The 19,007-nt window shown below is 50.4% G+C and overlaps 1 protein-coding gene and 1 long non-coding RNA gene across 3 annotated transcripts in view; one reads left to right on the top strand and one right to left on the bottom strand.

The window, feature by feature from the left end:
• SLC2A1 (solute carrier family 2 member 1) overlaps positions 1–5,829 on the bottom strand; it is a 29,235-nt gene extending 23,406 nt beyond the window's left edge. The window contains exon 1 of the mRNA XM_027059463.2: positions 5,534–5,829. Within this exon, the coding sequence (XP_026915264.1) occupies positions 5,534–5,551 (18 nt within the window). The 5' untranslated portion in view covers positions 5,552–5,829. The remainder of the gene's footprint in view (positions 1–5,533) is intronic.
• A 71-nt stretch (positions 5,830–5,900) lies between these two features.
• LOC113599396 (uncharacterized) overlaps positions 5,901–19,007 on the top strand; it is an 84,431-nt gene continuing 71,324 nt past the window's right edge. The window contains exons 1-2 of one of the 2 annotated variants that reach the window (XR_008294385.1): positions 5,901–6,490; positions 14,916–15,049. This is a non-coding gene — a long non-coding RNA (uncharacterized LOC113599396). The remainder of the gene's footprint in view (positions 6,491–14,915; positions 15,050–19,007) is intronic. The other variant, XR_003420231.2, reaches the window with a different exon arrangement.

The following is a 19,007-nucleotide window of genomic DNA, read 5'->3' on the forward strand; positions in this document are numbered from 1 at the left end:
ACAACATTCACTCTTTTGCTTTGTATGACTGACTCCACCAGTTCTGTAATTTTTTAAAATCCTCAACCTGACCCAGAGAGGTGGATATGACCCCCACTGCACTTGAGAAAACAAGCTCCAACAGGAGGTGTGTAGCTTGCTTGAGGTTAAATGGTAGAGCTGTTTCTGATGGATGCCTTCCTCTGCCCCCAGCCCGACTCCCAAATGACAGTGGTGGGCCAGCCCTGGGCTAGGAAATTTGGGCAGATGTCCTGTCCAGCTGAGGCCTCAGTAGCCAAAGGTTCCATAAGCTGGGTGTGGCAAGAGGTCTCTCCCCTTTCAGGATGCTGAAGCCCCCCCCCCCAGGGAGGCGAAAGCCAGCAGGGTATTGGTGCCGAGGTCTTAGAGAGGGTGAACTCTGCCCTCATTCTGCCCTGAGTTCAAGGCCTGGGAGCCCTGCTCAGTTACTATAAAACCCCAACATTTATGCATTAGCTACTGCCTCCCTGGCTTGGTGGCCGGATGGCAGAGCCTTGGGCTCCACTCCACCCCTCCCACGGAGGGAGGTAACAATCAGAGGTTTGTTTTGGTGGCCAGGCTTGGGCCTGCCGGCCTGGTCACAGCCTCTGGGAGCCCACGAGGCCAACCAGGAGCCTTCTCAGTCTCCACCATCCCCGGGATGCCAGTTACCCAACTGAGTGGCTTTGTCACCTGCGTGCCCAGGAGTGAGGCGGGGGAAGGGTGAGGCTGCAGGTCCCAAGCCAATGCTGCACACTTCTCCCTTTGTTCCAGGCCTCCCCAGCTCTGCCAGCCCTGGGGGAGGGGGAACTGAATGCCTGTACCCTCGGAGCCAGAGAAGAGCTCTAGGCCCTACACCTCGTGACCAGGAGGCACTGGGTAAAGCTGAGCTCCCAGAAGTCACAAGCTGATTACGGAGGATTTGGGACTGACCCAGCTCTGGGGCAAGTAGAGTTGGGTCCCCAAATGGCTCAGCATGGGACAAGGATCATCATGGATATGTTTATACTGTCTGTGCCCCCAAAATGACCCAACAAAAGGTCTTCCCACCTCAACAGCCTCCCCCTTGAGGTAGGGCACTTGACCAGTTTTACCATACCTGCCACGGGGTAGCAGGCTCCATCTCCAGGGAAGGAAATCAAGGCTCTGAGGAAAGTCACTTCCCCAAGGTCGTGTTTTTGTGAGGACATGTTTTATTTCCATTCACAGAAGGGTTTCAGCTGTCAAGTTATGTCTAATCCAACTCTTATTTATTTATTTGTTTGTTTAAAAAAAATTGGGGGGGGGGAGTGCCTGCTGGCTCAGTCGGTTTTACATAAATAAAAAAATAAGCATTAAAAAAAAAGACTTTTTTTTTCTAAATTTATTTACTTAGCGCACGGTTAGAGAGAACAAGCTGGGGAGGGGTAGAGAGAGAAGGGGACAGAGGATCCAAAGCAAGTTCCCTGCTGACAGCAGAGAGCTCGATGCAAACCATGAGATCATTACCTGAGTCAAAGTTGGATGATTAAATGACTGAGCCACCCAGGCACCCAAAAAACTCTTCTTAAAAAAAATTTTTTTTAATGTTTTTAAATTTATTTTGAGAGAGAGAGCATGCATGAGCATGGGGGAGGGGCAGAGAGAGGGAGACAGAGAATCCCAAGCAGGCTCCCCACTGTCAGCACAGAGCCCCATGAAGGGCTCGAACTCACAAACCATGAGATCATGACCTGAGCCAAAATCAAGAGTCAGATGCTTAACTGACTGAGCCACCCAGGTGCCCCTATCTAATCCACCTTTGAAACTCCTACTGCACCCAGAAGGAGCTTGGCAAGTCCTGGAGTGTGGGAATTCTTGTTCATCTGGGGTGAATGGAGGGTTGGCACAGAACACAAGGGTGTGGAAAAAGCATCTGTTTTTTTAATACTGTGGAACGTCACAAGTTTTTTGTGACACCCTTATCTTGGACAAGTTTTTCCTTCTCAGGCCTCATTTTCCCCATCTGTCAAATGGAGGGCTGGGTCATGCACCTGAAAGTCCCTTCCTGCTCCAATTTTCCTTTATCCTCTCATGTCTTCCTAGAAAGGCTGGCAGCATGTTTTGCAGTGGGAGGCTCAGTGTGTGACCTTGGGAAAGTCACTTTTCATTGGACGGTGGTGTCAACTGTGGCTCATATCTCCCTCACAGATGAGGCAGACGAGACAACGCAGCCACATTAGCTGACCCATGTCTGGGCCCGGCACTCCTAGCCAGGTGCTACCTCTGCAACCTGGCTTCCCAACAAACCCTGCTGCAGAAGAATTGGTCAGTGGGATCTTTAATGATTTACCCAACCAACCAACACTCGTGGCCTGGGGATTCTGGGGCTCCCCAAAAGCTCACATTGTCAGAACGCCAGGCTTCTGGACAGAGGCCACCACCCAGGTACAGGTCACCTGGGACCAAGGTAAGTCTAATGCATCATAGGAGTCCAAAGAAGCAAGGAACATTTATGGAGCATTTATGGGGACAGACACATTTTTTTCTGAATTCTTACAGACACTCTAATAAAACATTACATCACTCTGCAGATGAGGGAACTGAGCTAAACTGGAATTCAAAACCACATCCACGGGACTTCTAAAGTCTAAGCTCTTCATACCACTGAGGAGCTGAGGAGCCCTGCAGATGTCTGATTTCTCCTTCATCTGGAAGGCAAGATAGCAGAGATCCCGCAGAGACCCAGGGCACCACAGGGAACTAGCCAGGAATTCTTCACAAAGGGCTGCATGAAATGTCCCAGGGGAGGGCTCACCTGCTGCCCAAGGGGGGGCATGAGTGAACCCTTGGCTGGGAGGGGAGGCATTCAACCTGTCCCCCCATTCAGTTAAATTCAGCCCCATGCGCAGAGGACACGACAGAACACAGGGAAGTCAGTTGAATCTATTCTCAGTGCCTAGGAGATGAAGGGGAACACAGCAGAAAGAACCTCAGGGGCGCCTGGCTGGCTCAGTCGGTGGAGCCTGAACTCTTGACCTTGGGGTTGTGAGTCTGAGCCCCACGGTGGGTGAAGAGGCTATTTAAAAAATTTTTTAAAATTAAAAAATTAAAAAACAAAAAAACACCAAAAACTTCAGAGTCAGACACGCCTGGTTTAAAAGACCTTGGGTAAGGGCCATAACCCTTCTAGGCCTCAGTCTTAACATCCTGCACAAAAAAGGGCTGCGCTTGCTGACCAAATCAGCAGTCTCCAAAGAAAAAAAGTTTTATTCCAGAATGTACACAAATGACCTATACGGGGTTTAGGAGGGGGAAAAAAGTGTGGTTTTTTACCATAATTGTCACCTGTGTCTTTTTAAATTTCTATTTTATGTAGTCATATATTCTACTATTGTAACAGGGCTATATACACGAATTTTTAAATAAACCACCGAGAAGGAGGTGCTCCAAAATTATTTACTGATGGGCAGACAGTCAAGTTTGGAGCGTATTGCATGAAAAACACCTACCAGCTACAGCATTGAGAACCAGTTCATACAAGGCAGCCTTTGAGAGTTTAGGCAAACTCCCTTCAGCCCAAAATTCAAGAAAGGCTGTGGTGAAAGGGAGCAGTGGAGACTGAAAGCCCTTTCTGACCAGCCTGGGTTTAGATCCAGCCCCGCCATTTACTAACTGTGTGACTTCAGGAAAATTACCTCCCTTCTCTGAGCTCCAGACCTGTGAACCAGCAGGGCTATATGGAGGGTCAGTGACACCATGGTATTTTAGCCAAGAGCCTAGTAAACTGTAAGTGGCTATTGATTTTCTCCTGCACTTTTCTGTCTCTGCTGAGAATGTTCATTTATCCACTTCACAAATAAACACCCAGGTCCTGCTGAACAGGACAGTTCTTACTGTTGAGGAAGTAAAAAAAAAAAAAAAAAAAAAAAAAAAAAAAGCCATTCTCTTTTACAGAAGACAAACTGAGGCCCAGAGGGGTTAAGTGGCCTATCAGAGCCCTGAGATAAAACAGCAAGTATCTGGACTTGAAGGTCTCAAGCCCTCACCACCAGCTAAAACTCAATTCTTGTTTTATTTTTATGTTGTTATATTCATATCCGAGCATAATGGCTCACCCATGAATGTGGGGTTCCCGACTCAGGGTCTCAACTCAAGCCCAAGGGCCAGGGTGGGGTGACACAAGCTGTCTGGATTCAACAGGTATGAAGGAGATCGTCTGTACCCCTTGAGAGGACAGCCCAGCGTCAGTCAGGCGCCACTCTGCCCAGGCAAGACCCGCTGGGTCCCGCTCACACCTCCACAGCCCATAGGAAGGGCAGTGTAGAGTTCAGTCCTCTCCCCGCCTTTCAGACTTTTTAAAAAAAGGGGTGTGGGGGGGCGGGGGGGGGGGGGGAGACATCCTCGTGCCTCCCCCTGCCAAGAAGCTGGGAAAATTCAAGAGGGAGCTTTTCAAATTAAAAAGTCACTTGAAAATACTCTATACAAGGGGGAAGGGAGGGAAGAAACAATGCCCTGCACACAGGAGGAGATCAACAAATATTTGTTGAAAAGGAACCGTTCTGGGAAAGTCACAAAGATCCCCTGCAGGACAAGCCTCTTTACAGACGAAAAAAGAGATCTTATCTAGGCAGTTGTTCGCCCCCCGAGGAAGAGACCACATCTCTTCAGAGTACGGAGTGCCCGCCGGACCCCGGGCTCCTGGCGTGCGCTCCTCTCTCTCCGTGGCGGCTAAGGACCCCTTCCCGGGCCGGTCCCCAGGGGCTCGCACTCTCCCGGGTGCTCTCTCGACCCGGCCCTCGCCAGCCCCGCCCGAGCAGGGAAACGTGCCACCTTGGAGCTCCTTTCTCCGGTACTTGGCAAAGCTTTGGGGCCTGCACTACGCGGAAAGAAGGGCCTCGGAGGCCGGCTTTCCTTCTCCGCCCTGGAGCCGGGCATCCTGGAGTTGAAGCCCCGGCCTGAGAAAAGTGCCCTCCGCCTCGGAACCTCGGAGGACTGGCTCCGGGACCGCGCGAGGCCGTGTCTAGCGCCAAGCAGCAGGCCGCGCGGAGTGTGGCCCCCCGGGAAAGGGGAGCATCGGCTCGGAGCTTGCCGAGTGGGGGCGGGTCCCGCTGCCTCCGCGCGCCGGGGCCGGGGCCGGGCCGGGGGCTCGGCTCGCTCAGCCAATGGGCGCCGCGCTCGAGCCCCCTCCCCCGCCTCGGGAGGAGTCGGCGCGGGGCCTCCGCCGGGGAGATCGTGAGCGACGTGCCGCGCCAGGGCCCTGGGTGCCTTGGCCCCGCCGGGCCGCGTGGACGGCGCGGCGCCCCCGGAAGGAAGCCAGATACTCAACGCGGGCGCCAACTACGCACGCGGCGCCCTCGCGCCCGCCACATCCCGAACCCATCCGCACCCGCGTCCCCTGCCCCGGCAGAGCGCGGCGCTGCAGGCCAGCGCCGAGGAAGGCTCAGAGAGGCGCGCCGCCCTCCTCGGGCGCACAGCGCGGAGGGGCGGCGGGGGAGGTTCGGGCAGGCGGAGGGTCGGAGGGGTCTGCGCCTTTGTTCCGGGCGGGGAGGGCCCGCGCCGCGAGCTCGCGACTCACCTTGCTGCTAGGCTCCATGGCCGCGCTGCGCCGGAGGCTCTGGCAGCGCTGGGTGCGCGGGCGGTGACGGGCGGACGGGCGGCGCTCTCCGGTTCAGGCTTCTGCTCCGGTTCCGAGACACCGACTGTGATTCCGGTCGTTTGGCCTCCTGCTCCCTGGCGAGCTCGTTCCCAAGACCCTCGGCCCACGATCTCCGCGCTAGCCGGGGCTACCTCTAGCTTCTTGCCTCGAGCGCGCGGACGGTAGAGTTTATAGGACCCCAGCCATTGGCTGGCGCTGCCGGTGTGTGTGGGGTGTGTGGGCAGAGCCTGGGGGCGGGGCCTGGGGCACGTCCGGGGCGGGGCTCGCGGGGAGGGGGCCAAAGGTGGGGGAGGGGTCGGGGGATGAGGGCTGGAAGGCGCCCTGTCCGCACCTCGCTCTGGCGGCGGATCTCTCCCGCTGCCCGTGCCCTGGGTCCCAGGAAGCGCCCTCGCTGTGTGACGCTAAATAAGTGTGCACACCTCTCTGAGCCTCAGGGACTTCGAGCAAAATGGTGGAGCTGGTACCCGGCTGTACGGCAAATTGGGAGCGGCGTAGGGTAGCGCTTAAGAGCGAGGACTCTCTGGAGTCCTTACTCCGCCGCCAGATAACTTCCGTAAACTAAGGATAATAATAGTGCCACCTCATAGGTTTGTTAAGATTAAGTGAGTTAATATTTATAAAGTGTTTAGAACAGTGTCTGTTTCGTGCTAAGTGCTATTTAAGTATTTGTTAGACTAACTACAGGAGGTCTCGCTCCGAGATTTTCTCCTAACCCCCGTCCACCCCCAACATTCCTGTTTGCCAGCCAAGCCTTGCTTTAGCACGGGCTGGGCCCTCTGCCTGAAAATCCATACCCACCTCCTCTCTGGGCTTTCGCATCATTCCTTTGTGAAGTCTTCTCTACTCCTGACAGGACATGTGAGTCTATGGCAACAGGTAAGTGTGAAAAATACGAACGCTAGGAGCACAGGAGGCCTTGGGTTTAAGCCAGCTCTATTGTATACCAGCCCTAGCATGATCCCAGGCAACGTGCTGGCCTTTGAGCCTCGGTTTTCTTACGGGTAAAACGGAATTAATACCACCTTCAACCTCATGTGCTGTCGTGAGAGTTATAATTTCCAGATAAGTCCATGAAGTACTCAGCGCTTGCTGACACACAGCAAGTCCTCCTTAGGGGTAGTGGTATTACTTCACCTTCTTTCCTCTTCTAAACTGTGTCTTACTTGAGACACAGTGAAGGCAAAGACCCCCAGTCCGAAGTCCCGAGGTTAGGCAGAGCGTCCCTTTTCCTGTGGAGAGGGACAGAGAGAAGTTACTTTCAGCTGGAAAGGAGCAGGCTGAGCTGACCACATGACTCGTTTCTCTGGGCTGTGTGTCCACTGCTGCAGAGGGGGCACCCTGGCTGGGCCCGGAGCTCTGGAAGGGGGAGCAGGCCCCTTCTGGACACACACCTGCTGGCGGCTTCTATTTCTGTGGTCAACCAGCTGCTCAGCCTGGAAAGCTTGGGGGTACCTCTTTTTCAGGTACCAGCGGCCACCAAGTCCTGTTGATTTCAATTTCTGTACCACCCCATCCTCCTTCCCTCCCTGCTGTCTGCAGGGCCTCTGCTCCTCTGGTCTCACCTCCATTCCTGACCTTCACTGTCATGCCCTGTGTGACTGATGCTGCCGGAGAGGGAGCAAGGCCCAGCCTGCTTAGTTTACCAGCTCTGCCTCACCTCCACACCGGCATTTTCTACATCTCTACTCTTGCTCGGGTTGTTCCCTCTGCCCGATTCCCTCCACTTCCCCCCTCAGTGTGCCAGAATGCTTCAGACTGCACAAAGTACCTCTGGAATGGGGCTTCTGGAAAGTGTCCCAGAGTCCCCCAAGAGAGAATCTTTATCTTCTTTACCCTTGGGCCCATCTTTCTTTCTTTCTTTCTTTCTTTCTTTCTTTCTTTCTTTCTTTCTTTCTTTCTTTCTTTCTTTTTCTTCCTCCTTCTTTCCTTCTTTCTTTCTTTAAGTTTATTTATTTTGAGAGAGAGGGAGAGAGTTCATGGGGCTCAAACTCATGAATCATGAGACCATGACCCGAGCCAAAATCAGGAGTAGGTCGCTCAACTGACTGAGCCACCCAGGCACCCCATACCTTTGGTGTTTCTTAGTGTGCTGCTGGTCCTTCCTATCCTCCCCTAGATGGAACACCCTGAGGACAGCTTCTGTCGTGGAGACACATGGTGAAGGAGTGAAGGCAGGTGATAATGAACGATCATATGAGTAGCTAGTCTGCCTGTTTCCTGCCAACGCTTCTAGTATTTCCTTAAGTACCGTTTTGGTTTTGCCACTTCCCTGCTCAAATTCTCCATAGCTCCTTGTTTCCAAGCACATTCAGCCTATTGTTCATGCCTCTTCCCAGCTGTGAGTATGTCTCACTCAGCCCATGGGTCACACTCACCATCAGGCTTCCTTTCCTTCTCTAGACCAGCCCTGTGTTGGTCACTTCCCCAGGGATAGACGCATATGTGTCTGTTGCTAGCTTTATGGAGCCCCTAAACTGGAAAGGATGGAAGAGGAGAAATGGACAGCAATAATACCAAGTTGAGTATACAGGGATAAGAATGTGCATAGGAGCAGAACTTGTACCCCAGAAGAAGGAGAAGGAGTAGAGAGCTTCAGGGAAGGGAGGGGGCATGCTGAGCAGGGTTTAGAAGGCTGAACATGAGTTCACCAGGTGGATCATAGGGAAGGCCATTCTTGCAAGAGGGAAGAACATGTGCAAAGACAGCAGGTAGAGAGAGAGTAATTGCTAAAAGGAAGAAAGAATCTCTAGACCATACTCAGAGACTGATGGTGGACCCCTGGATTCAGACTCCTGAGTCCCAGTTCTGCAATTTATTTGCCAAACATCACTGAGCAAATCCCTTCTCTCTGAGCCTCAAGACTCATATCTGTAAAATAGGTATAACAATTTCCTCCTGGATCGGCCTGAGGAAAAATGGATATGTGTAAAAGTTTATCCAAATAAAACAGTACTAATTAATAATGTCAAATCAAATCCCCTTCCCGTGGTCAGGGTAGCATTAGAAGACAAAGCAGAGTGGCCAGAAAAAGAGCTTTACCTTCACCCCACTTCATCATACCTGCCCAAAGAGACCCCCGTTATCTGCTTGAAATTCCATTTCTGGGTGTTCTCTCTCTGTAAAAGTTTTATGACCCCCCCTAGAGGCTGCCTTTTAGAGGTAAATTCATGAGAAGCTATTAACTGAATCAGAGGTTAGATTCTCAGGTGGGCTAGTTTATTTGGGGGGTGGCTGAGTCCTGGAAAACAGGATTTAACTCCAACCAGAGAGGTAACACCAGAGAAAAAGCCTAAATGGCATCTGAGCCTGCAAGTTTGGGATGTGAGGGAAGAGAGAGCATGAGCAAATGCCAGGAAGGGGTCATGAAGGTGCAGCCTAAACCACAGACCCCTCCTAGGCAGCCCCTGTGGCTGCCACGTAGGGACTTGGGAGAGAGAGGAGATCAAGTTAGGGAGAACTGGAGCTATGGAAGAGCTGGGGTCATAAAGCCCCTCAAATGCCAGGGTATAGGAGTTAAGACTTTATTCAGTGAGCGTTGGGGAGCCATGGAGGGTTTTTGAGCAGGGGAAGGACCGAAGGAAATCTCAGCTTCCCCTCAAGCCTCCCCTACCCCAAGGCTTTAAAGAAGGCTGGAAAGGAGGCTGTGGAGTCCTGGTGCTCAGCTTGGAGGGACTTAGGGCCCCCTCCACTCCCCCTCAACCCCAAGCTGTGCTCACACTGGCAGCTTTGTTCCCTGGAGGCTGCCTTTAGCTCTGGAAGGAACTCGACTTTTTCTGGGTCTGATTCCAAGCAGTTCCAGCCCTAGCCAGTCGGAGGAAGGGCTCTCTGGGACTGAAGGGGCGGTGCCAGGTGGCCCAGCGGCTGCTGGCGCCGGGGTGCGTGCTTGAGAGCACGCACGTGGGCTCGGGCGGAGCTGTGCTGGGCGGTCCTAGCGGCTCCCTAGCCTCGAGAGAGTAAGGAGGCCCGGGAAGAGGGTTTTTGTTTTTTTTTTTTTGCCTTTTGCCTTTAAAGGCAAGCGTCCCAGAGAAAAGGCGAAAAACCGTTGCTGAGTAAGCCTCCGCTGATGCAAGGGGGGCTGGCCCTGGCTGGGACCGGGACGCCCCTAATCCTTAGTATGTTTTGCAACTCAAATCCTCCCAGGCTGCAGGTAAACACGGTGTTGGACTCCAGGAAGGCCTGATGGGCCAAGCAGGACAGTTTCCTCTTTAATATTTTCATTCTAATTTGCACACCTGTTCAAACCACCCGCTGTCCGAGAACTTTTCAGTTTGCCTTCTTTATCCTTTCGTGCACTCTTCCCCGGAGCTCTGCAAGCGTTCTCATCGGGGCAACCACCTGCTCGCTAATGCTGGAGGACAAAGAGGGAATATATTCCTTCTCCATTCTCTCCCGAGCGCCAGGCTTGTCTGTACAGCTGCCTCCATGAGAGCCCTTTAAATGTCCTACAGGTACCTACCTGGCACTCACTTTGTTTAACTCTAAATCCATCTTCCCCCGCCACCCACCCCCCACGGTCCCCACCTCAGAGATGGCTCCTCTATCCACCAGATTGCCTAAGCCAGAGACCTAGCATCTTCCTTGACTCCTCTTTCTCTCTCATTCCTAATATCCTGTCCTAAGAACCCTGTCCTTCCAAAATATCACTGGACTCCACCCCCTCCTCTTCGTCCCCGCTGGCCCTGAGCCAGCACAGTCTAGAACCCCCGTGTATCCATGCTCCCACTTGTCACCATAGTGGTCTCTCTAAAACGCCCAGCCACTGCATCCTTCCCTTGTTTAAACATCTTTCCCAGGCATGCCACACATGGCTACATCTCGCAGACATAATGTGGAGTGAAAGAAGCCATATGCAAAAGAGTGTGATTTCATGTATACAAAATTCAGAAACAGGCAAAACTTACCTGAGGGATTAGAAGTCTGGATAATAGTTACCCTTGGAGGGAAGGCAGTGACTATGAGGGGAGCTGATATGAGCGCTGGGACTGGTTGGTATAAGGCAGGATCAACATTACTGACATTTTCCTTTTGCCCTGAGCTTTCATATGACTCAACACGGTACCATTACTAATCCCGTCTTCATATAAAATTTAGATATTTTGTCATCATGGATTTTTTTGCATTAACTTTGAGTTTTTGAAAAATACCACATTGAAACATTGTTTATCTTGATGACTGAACTTTTTGACCCCTCCCCCCACCCCGCCTTAAATTTTACTGTGGAGGTGAGCGCCTCACTTGCTATATCCTAGCCCTGACCCGGCTGGGAATGTTTTGTAATCAGGGTGTTAGTTATAGGGTGTGTCCAGTTTGTAGAAATTCACCGAGCTGTATACACTTTCAATTTTTGCACTTTTCTGTATGTACATCATGCTTCGATTAATTTTTTTCCTTGTTTTACTTAACGAAGTAAGTCCACTTGCCGTAGCATCTGTAGCACCAAGAACAGTACCTGGCACATGCTGGGACTCAGTACATAGTTGTTGAAAGAATGGATATAATATTATTCCAGTTAACTTAATTCCCACAAGACCTTGATGAGATAAATATTTTTCTCTCCCATTTTCTTTTTAAAATTTTTTTTCATGTTCATTTTTGAGACAGAGAGAGCAGGAGAGGGGCAGAGAGAGAGGGAGACACAGAATCCAAAGCAGGCTCCAGGCTCTGAGCTGTCAGCACAGAGCCCAACACAGGGCTCGAACTCATGAACCGGGAGATCATGACCTGAGCCGAAGTCAGAGGCTTAACCGACTGAGACACCCAGGTGCCCCTCTCCCATTTGTAAAAGAGACAACCGAGGTTCAGGGAAGTGAAGTAATTTGACCAAGATCAGGTAGTAAGTGTGAGTTCTAGCACCTTGGTGAAAAAAATAAAAACTCTGACAAGCAGCACTTGTTCAGGTACTTGGCCCAACACCAGCACAAGCATGTACCTGGGTCTGGCTCTTATCAATTAGATTACAATGATTTGAGCCTTATCTTTCCCCAGGTAATGACCTCTTTGGGGCAGGGGCTCAGGCTTCTGTCTTCTCTCTGTCCAGCTAGTTGCTTAGCACAAGGAAGAGGCTGTAAATGTTTAATAAATAAATGAAGCAAAGAATGAATGAATGAGTGAGGAGTCTGTCAGTGATATGTGGTATGGAGAGCACAGGTATTGGAGACAGATCTGCTAGCTGTGTGTCTTTGGGCATATTACTTAGGCTTTCTGAGTCTCGATTTCCCCAACTGTAAAATGAGAGGAATATTAGTACGTATCTCAAAGACCGATTGAGAATAGGAAGTGAGAAAATGATTGTCGGGTGACTGGCATATAATCAATACTTGAAAAATGATAACTGTGTTTTACATTCTCAAAGCCGGATTTACGTCAGGGTGGCAGGAATCTACCTCTTTGGATTTCCACGTATTGTTTTCTGGGGGTCTCTGGAGTTAGAAGGAGGGGACCTGATGCAGCCATGAGGGCTTTCCTCCTCAAGCCCACAGACAGGGAGAGCACTGGAACAGTCCTGAAGTTGGCCTTATGGCTCAGCTCCATGCGGCCAGTGGTCCCATCTTTGACATGTTGTGTTCTCTCTGTGAGCCTCAGTTTTGTCTCTGTAAAATGGAGCTCAGAACAGTCTTGACCCTATGGGGGCCACTGAGGAGGGTTCATCAGCTTGTCCCTGGGCCTCGTGCCCAGTAGACTCTCTGTTAAGGTTGCGTCTGAGGAATTAATCTGGCACCCTGAGGTAGGACCAGCAAGAAGACTGGAGTGTCTCAGCGACCCTGAGAAGCCCAAGGACTGATGGGAAAAACAAACAGCCCGACCAGGGTCTCTTTTGTTCTTAGAGACTTGTTTCTCCTGAAAAATAACATTGCCCTTTATGCTGATGCAACTTTTTTTTAAGTGTGTAAGATACCTTCCCACGCATCATTCCTTGCGTCCTCCTCACACCTTGTGCTGAGGGCAAGACTAGATTTATTCAGATTTCCGCAGTGCGGTTGAGGAGACCGAGACGCGCAGCAGTCAAACGCCACACCAGAGGCGGGATATGGTAGCAAATCGAAGGTATGAAACCTGGGCTTCTTAATGGCCAGATACCACCGTGCGGCGATTGGGATCCAGACAGCTCATTCCCCAAGCAAGCAGCCTCAACCCAGCAGGTGTCACGCTGTGCTCACCCCCCTCCCCCAGCCCCCACCTGGATGCCACCTGGCAGTCACACGCACATTCATCAGGAGTTGCTGGCTGACTCACACCGTTTATACCAGAGCTGACTCATGCTTTAGAAGGGGGAGAGTGAAAACCAGTTGGGCGCCCAGAGAAACCCTCCCTTCCTCCATGAGGCTTGAAATGAATGCCCCAAATCCATGGAAGTTTAGTTCTAAAAAAAGGAAAAGTGTTGTGGGCTGGCTGGAGACAGAGGACTCAGAGAGGGTTGGTGGTTCCGCCATGCTGGGCTGTGTTACGGGTCTGCTGGTGACTTCAGGCTAGTCACTGTCCCTTTCTAAGCCTCAGTCTCTTCCATTTTGTAACGAGGAGCTTGTAACAGGTACCCTCCAAGGCCCTCCTGACTCTGGGTTGAGAGGCCTTGTCATAAGAAAAAGTCATGCGTGGGGCGCCTGGGTGGCTCAGTCGGTTAAGGGTCCAACTCTTGATTTCGGCTCAGGTCATGATCTCACGGTTTGTGGATTCGACCCCTGCATCCGGCTCTGTGCTGACAGTGTGGAGCCTGCCTGGGATTCTCTCTCTCTCTCTCTCTCTCTCTCTCTCTCTCTCTGACCCTCCCCCCACTTGCTTTCTATCTTTCTCTCAAAATAAATTTAAAAAAAAGAAGTCATGTGTATGGACAATTTGCTGTGTGCCAGGCGCATGGCTAAGTGCTCGGCGTGGAATTATCTTCTTTAATTCTTATAACCAATCCCAGACCCACTCCATTTCACAAAGAAGTTAACCAAGGCGCATTTCTCGAGTAATGTGCTCCAGGTCAAGCAAGTAAACAAGTGGCAGATCTGAGAACTGAACCCAGTCTGTTCCTAGAACTCTCATAAACTGCTCTACACCCATTCTGTTGATCTTGCTAGACCTCATTTTTCTCATTAAAAAAAAAAATCGTGGTAAAATATACACAACATGAAATTTACCATTTTAGCCGCTTTTAAGGGTACAGTCCGGTGGCATTAAGTGCATTCACACTGTTGTGCAACCATCACCACCATCCATCCCCAGAACTTTTTCATCCTCCCGAAGTGAAACTCCTTACCCATTGAACAGTCACCCCCATCACCTTACCCCCAGCCCCTGGCAACCACCATATTACTTTGGGTCTCTATGAATCTGACTGGTCTGGGTACCTCATATAAATTTTTCTCATCTTTAAAATTATGATAATAAAAGTTCGAGTAATTTGTTCCTTCTCCCAGGGGAGCACTTGGCTCCAGTTCTTCCATTCAACAGCTGTGTGCCCTCAGGCAGGTTGCTTCATATCTCTCTCTCTCTCTCTCTGAGTCTCCCGTTTCCACAACCCTAAAATTGGCCTAATGAGCCCTGACTTGTGGGGCTGTTAACAGGATTCCAGGAGACCATGAGTGAAGGTGTTCGGAGGGTGCGATTCCACTGCTAGGGCTTGTTATATGTACCTTCTTCCTGGAGCACTGGGACCGGGACCCTGGCTTAGATTTAGGAGTATAAGAGCTGGAAAGATGTTCAGGTTGCACATGTCAACCTATGTACAGATGAGAAGACTGAGGCCCAGAGTGGTAGAAATGACTTGTCCAGAGTCGTGCACAGAACTCCACGCATCTGTGGGCATCTATGCCCTGAACGCCGTGACCTGCAGATGGCAGGTGCCCAATAGATGTTTGCTGCTGAGGCTGGAAGGTGCAGGCCATGGCATAAAGAGAGGGCCTTGACTGCTCAGCTATGGAGCCCTGCCCTCAGGCAGCTTGCATTCCATCCTGTGTACCTGGTATTGGAAGGTGGCTGGTAGAGCCTTGCTTATAGCAGGTGCTGGGGCGATATTCTTCTATCTTAGCTTGTTCTTTTCACTGGTTCCCAGAGGCCTGGGAGGTCCTCTGTGCCTGAGAGTCCCATCTTTCTTATACCCTTAGAGTAATCATTGTCAGGATTTTTTGGGTGCAAGTATCAATATATTTAAGCCAACTTCAGCCAACAAAGGAGAATTTATTAAAGGATACAGAGGTGCCTCACAAACCAGGGGCAGAAAGGTAGTTGGATGCTGACAAAGCTGTGCCATCAGCGAGGAGGCTGCCACAGGGATGGTCTGTGTCACTCATCCCTGCTTTATTCTTCTTTCTCTGCCCAGACAGGCATGTCTCCACAAGGCAGATTATGCCAGAATATGCGTGGGACCATTTCAACGACCCTCAGGCTGATTTGACTGTCTCCTGGTCCTGATTCTAAGTTTGTAGACAAGAGAAGCATATCAGCCCAGTTTGGGTGAGATGTTTATCTTGGGTCCGATTGGCTATAGTCAGGTGATGGGGTCATAGAGCACATACCAGGCTGGCAGGGCTCACCTCTGTGTGGGGGTGGGGCGGAGGAAGATGTGTGATTCCTGATGGAGGCACACAGGCAAATATGTGCACCCATTAAAAATGTTGTTTAGGGGCGCCTGGGTGGCTCAGTCGGTTAAGCGTCCGACTTCGGCTCAGGTCACGATCTCACGGTCCGTGGATTCGAGCCCCGTGTCGGGCTCTGTGCTGACAGCTCAGAGCCTGGAGCCTGTTTCAGATTCTGTGTCTCCCTCTCTCTCTGCCCCTCCCCTGTTCATGCTCTGTCTCTCTCTGTCTCAAAAAAATAAATAAACATTAAAAAAATTTTTTTTAAAAATGTTGTTTAATGGACATATACCGTCATTGACATGGAAAGAAAGTCAAGAGGGTTTTTTTGGATGAACAAAACAGGTTACAGAACAAGCATGTTTATGCCATTTTTAAAAGTAAATATCATATGTAATGTAAATGAATCTCTATACACAAATGTAGGCTAAATATTAATTGAAATGACGAGTAGTAGACTTAGGGGTAATTTTTATTTTCTTCTTTTGTAATATCTGCATTTTTCTGATTTTTTTCCCTAAAGAATGAATATCAGTTGAGTCATAATGAAGGTGCTCTTACTTCACAGGGCTGCAGTGTGTGCTAAGACATTTATTCACTTATTCCATAAATATTTACTAACCATCTCATACATGATGGTGTTTGCGAAAGCCACGCAGTGATGGGCCAGTGGTAGATACTCAATAACTGGGCTCAGCCAAGGCTCTTCTGTCAGGTGGCACACATGGGAGCTGGGTGCTCGGTCACAGGTGCTCTTTTCTACGGGTCTACATACATTTCAAAAATCTAGGAAATGAAAACACTGGGGTGCTTCCACTATCTAAGCCACTCTAAGCTGAGTGGCTTTAAATGGCAATGATATGTGATTTCTCCTGATTTTGTGGATTCAGCAATTCTGCTCCCTGTAGTGCAGCTGAATTTCCTCATGCAGGTGCATTCAGTGGGATACTTGGTGCGGGCCGGTCTCTGCACGTGGTGTCACACTCTCCTCTGTCTCCAGTAGCCTGGGCTTCCTTACAACCTTGTGTCTGGGGCTAACAGGGAGTATTCCAAGTGGGCAAACCCCAATGTGGGAAAACGTATCAAGCCTGCTCGTATCAATGCAAATTGTTCTGAATATAATTTGCTTTGTGGTCTAATCTATAAGGAGCACTTTCTCAGTAAGTGAATATTCTTCCCAGCTTGACTTTTAATGGTTGACTGATAGACTATCATTGGTTTAACCAATCTCCCATTGATAAATGTTTAGGTGGCTTTCATTTTAGGGCAGTTCTAAACAACTCTATGAAGACCAACTTGTACCAAGAACTAGGTATGAATCCTTTCAAGAGAGGGATTATGAGGTCAAAGGACAGGAATTTTTAAAGCGTTGCCAAGTCACCCATCAAAAACATGGTATGCATTGCACTTCTACCAGTGTAAAGGGACCTGCCCTTCTCACAGTCCTCTGCCAATACTGGGTGTGGTCTGTCTTTTTTGTCTTTGTCCATTGGATTGGTGAAAAATAGTATCTCATCGTCTTCAGAAGAGAGAAAATTAAAAGTTGCCTCACCCAGAGGCTTAAGGAGAGTTCTTGTCATTTACTCAGAAGTGTCCCTTTAGGCCCTTTTGTGTCTAAAATCAGTGGACACAAAGCCAGTGCGATGCAATGTGTCTCTGTCCGCTGACTCAGGCTGTAAAAAGGAACACAGTGCTGACAGCTGAGCTCCTGACAGTGGAGATGAGGTCACTGTGTCCCCGCTGTGCGGTCGATCGGGACAAGTGCTCTGCTTTCCGGTCTGGTGTCTGCGGGTCTTCCGGTAGTCACAGGGCACATGGCCTCACCTGCCATGCTGCCACACCCATCTTGGGTCTGGCTCTTTCCCCTCTGACCCACTCTGGAGGGCCTGATAGTTAGGTCTGGACCTGGCTGGCTATGAGTAATGAGAGTTGTAAGGAGAGGCATATAAAGCGGGACCCTGCGTCCTTGGCCTTGAACAGCCAGAGCCATTCCTCATGGCCTCAAAAACTCATGAACTGGGGGACACCTTCCTGTGTGGTAGCAAGGGTCCTGGACTCGAGCCAGCAAGCAATGGAGCCTTTCTGAGCCTCAGTTTCTTCATCTAGAATCTTCATCTAGAATGTGGGGGTAATAGAGCTTTAAGGATTATGTTCTTTCTCTTGCCTGATACCTGTAACTTTCACGGGATCCTCCAAGGTTGGGAGTGTCCTGCCCACTTTACAGATGTGGCAAAATGAGGCCCAGAGAAGGGAAATAACTTGCCCCCAATCGTGCAGCTAATAAATAGCAGAACTGGAAACACGAGTGTGATTTTAAAACCCTGCTGTCACCCAGCTGTACCAGTAGAGCATTCTCAGTGGGTAGGATGGCTGGGCTGGGGACCCACCACGGAGAGCCAAGTTTACTGCTGGAGTTCTCCAAAAGGGTGCTTGACTTCACAGCTATGATTCTACTTTGTTCCACTCTTCCCTCAGAAGGAGGCAGGGACCTTCACTTAGTAACTGCTACCATTTACCTAGGGAGGTATTACGCCTGTGTTAGGCGCCCTTTATATGTACCTACTGCCTTTCCGCGTTCAATTCCCATGGTGATTCTGTGCAAAGGTCTTCTTGTGATCCCATTCATTGGATGGGGTGCTGGGGCACAGGGAAGTTCAGGGACCTGCCAGGGCAACAGTGCTGAGTTGCATGCTCACTGGAGTGAGGTACTTGGGGCTGGACCACCATGAGTATTTGCAAAGCATCTTGTCCTCTGATCACCAGAGCCTCTTCTCAGCCCTGGAAGGCAACCACTGTTTGCCTTACAGATGGAGAAACTGAGGCCCAGGGAGAGGAGGAGGCTTGTTTCCTCTACAGACTCAGCCTACTCAGTCCAGATTGCTGTATGGGGAAGTAATGGAGAAAAACTTGCCAGCAATGAACGGACTTCAGCCTGCCAGCTGAAGTGGACTCAGCCAGGGCTGGGTGTTCCTTCCAGGGAACTCAAGGTGGGGCAGGATGAATGGGAATGAGCTTAGAGGGCAGGCCAGGCCAGAAAGAGGAGAGGGCTGGTCTCTGGGGGGGGTCATGGGATGAGAAAGGGAGCCTAGAATGGGGCTTGGCCTATGGATTCCTTACCAACATGTTTAAAAAGGGACCATGTGGGAGTGTGGAGCTCGGGAATCAGGGCTCCTGGGTGTAAATAATGTGTGTGCTACTTATGGAAATGGGGAGTTTGGAAAAAAGTTACTATATATATATATAAAAAAAAAAGTGGTGAGTTTGGGGGCAATATTTCCCTGAGACTCAGTCCTTATTTGTAAAAGGGCTGAAGTGTGGTGGGTAAGACTGTGCAATCTGGCGTGATCTGGAGCAGTGCCTGGGGTAGATCCCGGCTCTGCCACTTCCAGGGTGACCCAGGGCAAGGGCATTTGCCTCTCTGGGTCTCAGTTTCCTCATCTGTATGATGGGCCTGCTAGTAATAGTACCCCCCTCACCTGGCTGTTGTGAGGATTTAATGCCTTCAAGCAGGCTTTTCCCCTAATCAGTCTTTGCTTCCGCTGTCATCATCATCATGATCATCATTTACCTCCAAGGATGTTTGGAAGGATTTACCAAGGCTGCTGGTGCAAACTGGCGCAGGCTTTATTAGATAATTACCGAGCAGAGTGACAGGTGTTGTGAAATTCACAGGAAGGAGATAAAAGTTCTGCCTGGCTGGGTAGGAGAAGGGTGTGGAAGGCTTCCTGGGGAAGTGGCGCTTTCTGGGCGTGAAAGGATGTACAGAAGTTACCCAGGTAGAGGAGGGGGCAGGTAGAGAGATGAATTTGAGGAAGGGCTCAGCGGTGAGAGAGCCT

The sequence above is a fragment of the Acinonyx jubatus genome, chromosome C1, assembly GCF_027475565.1.
Source record: "Acinonyx jubatus isolate Ajub_Pintada_27869175 chromosome C1, VMU_Ajub_asm_v1.0, whole genome shotgun sequence".
NCBI lineage: Eukaryota > Metazoa > Chordata > Mammalia > Carnivora > Felidae > Acinonyx > Acinonyx jubatus.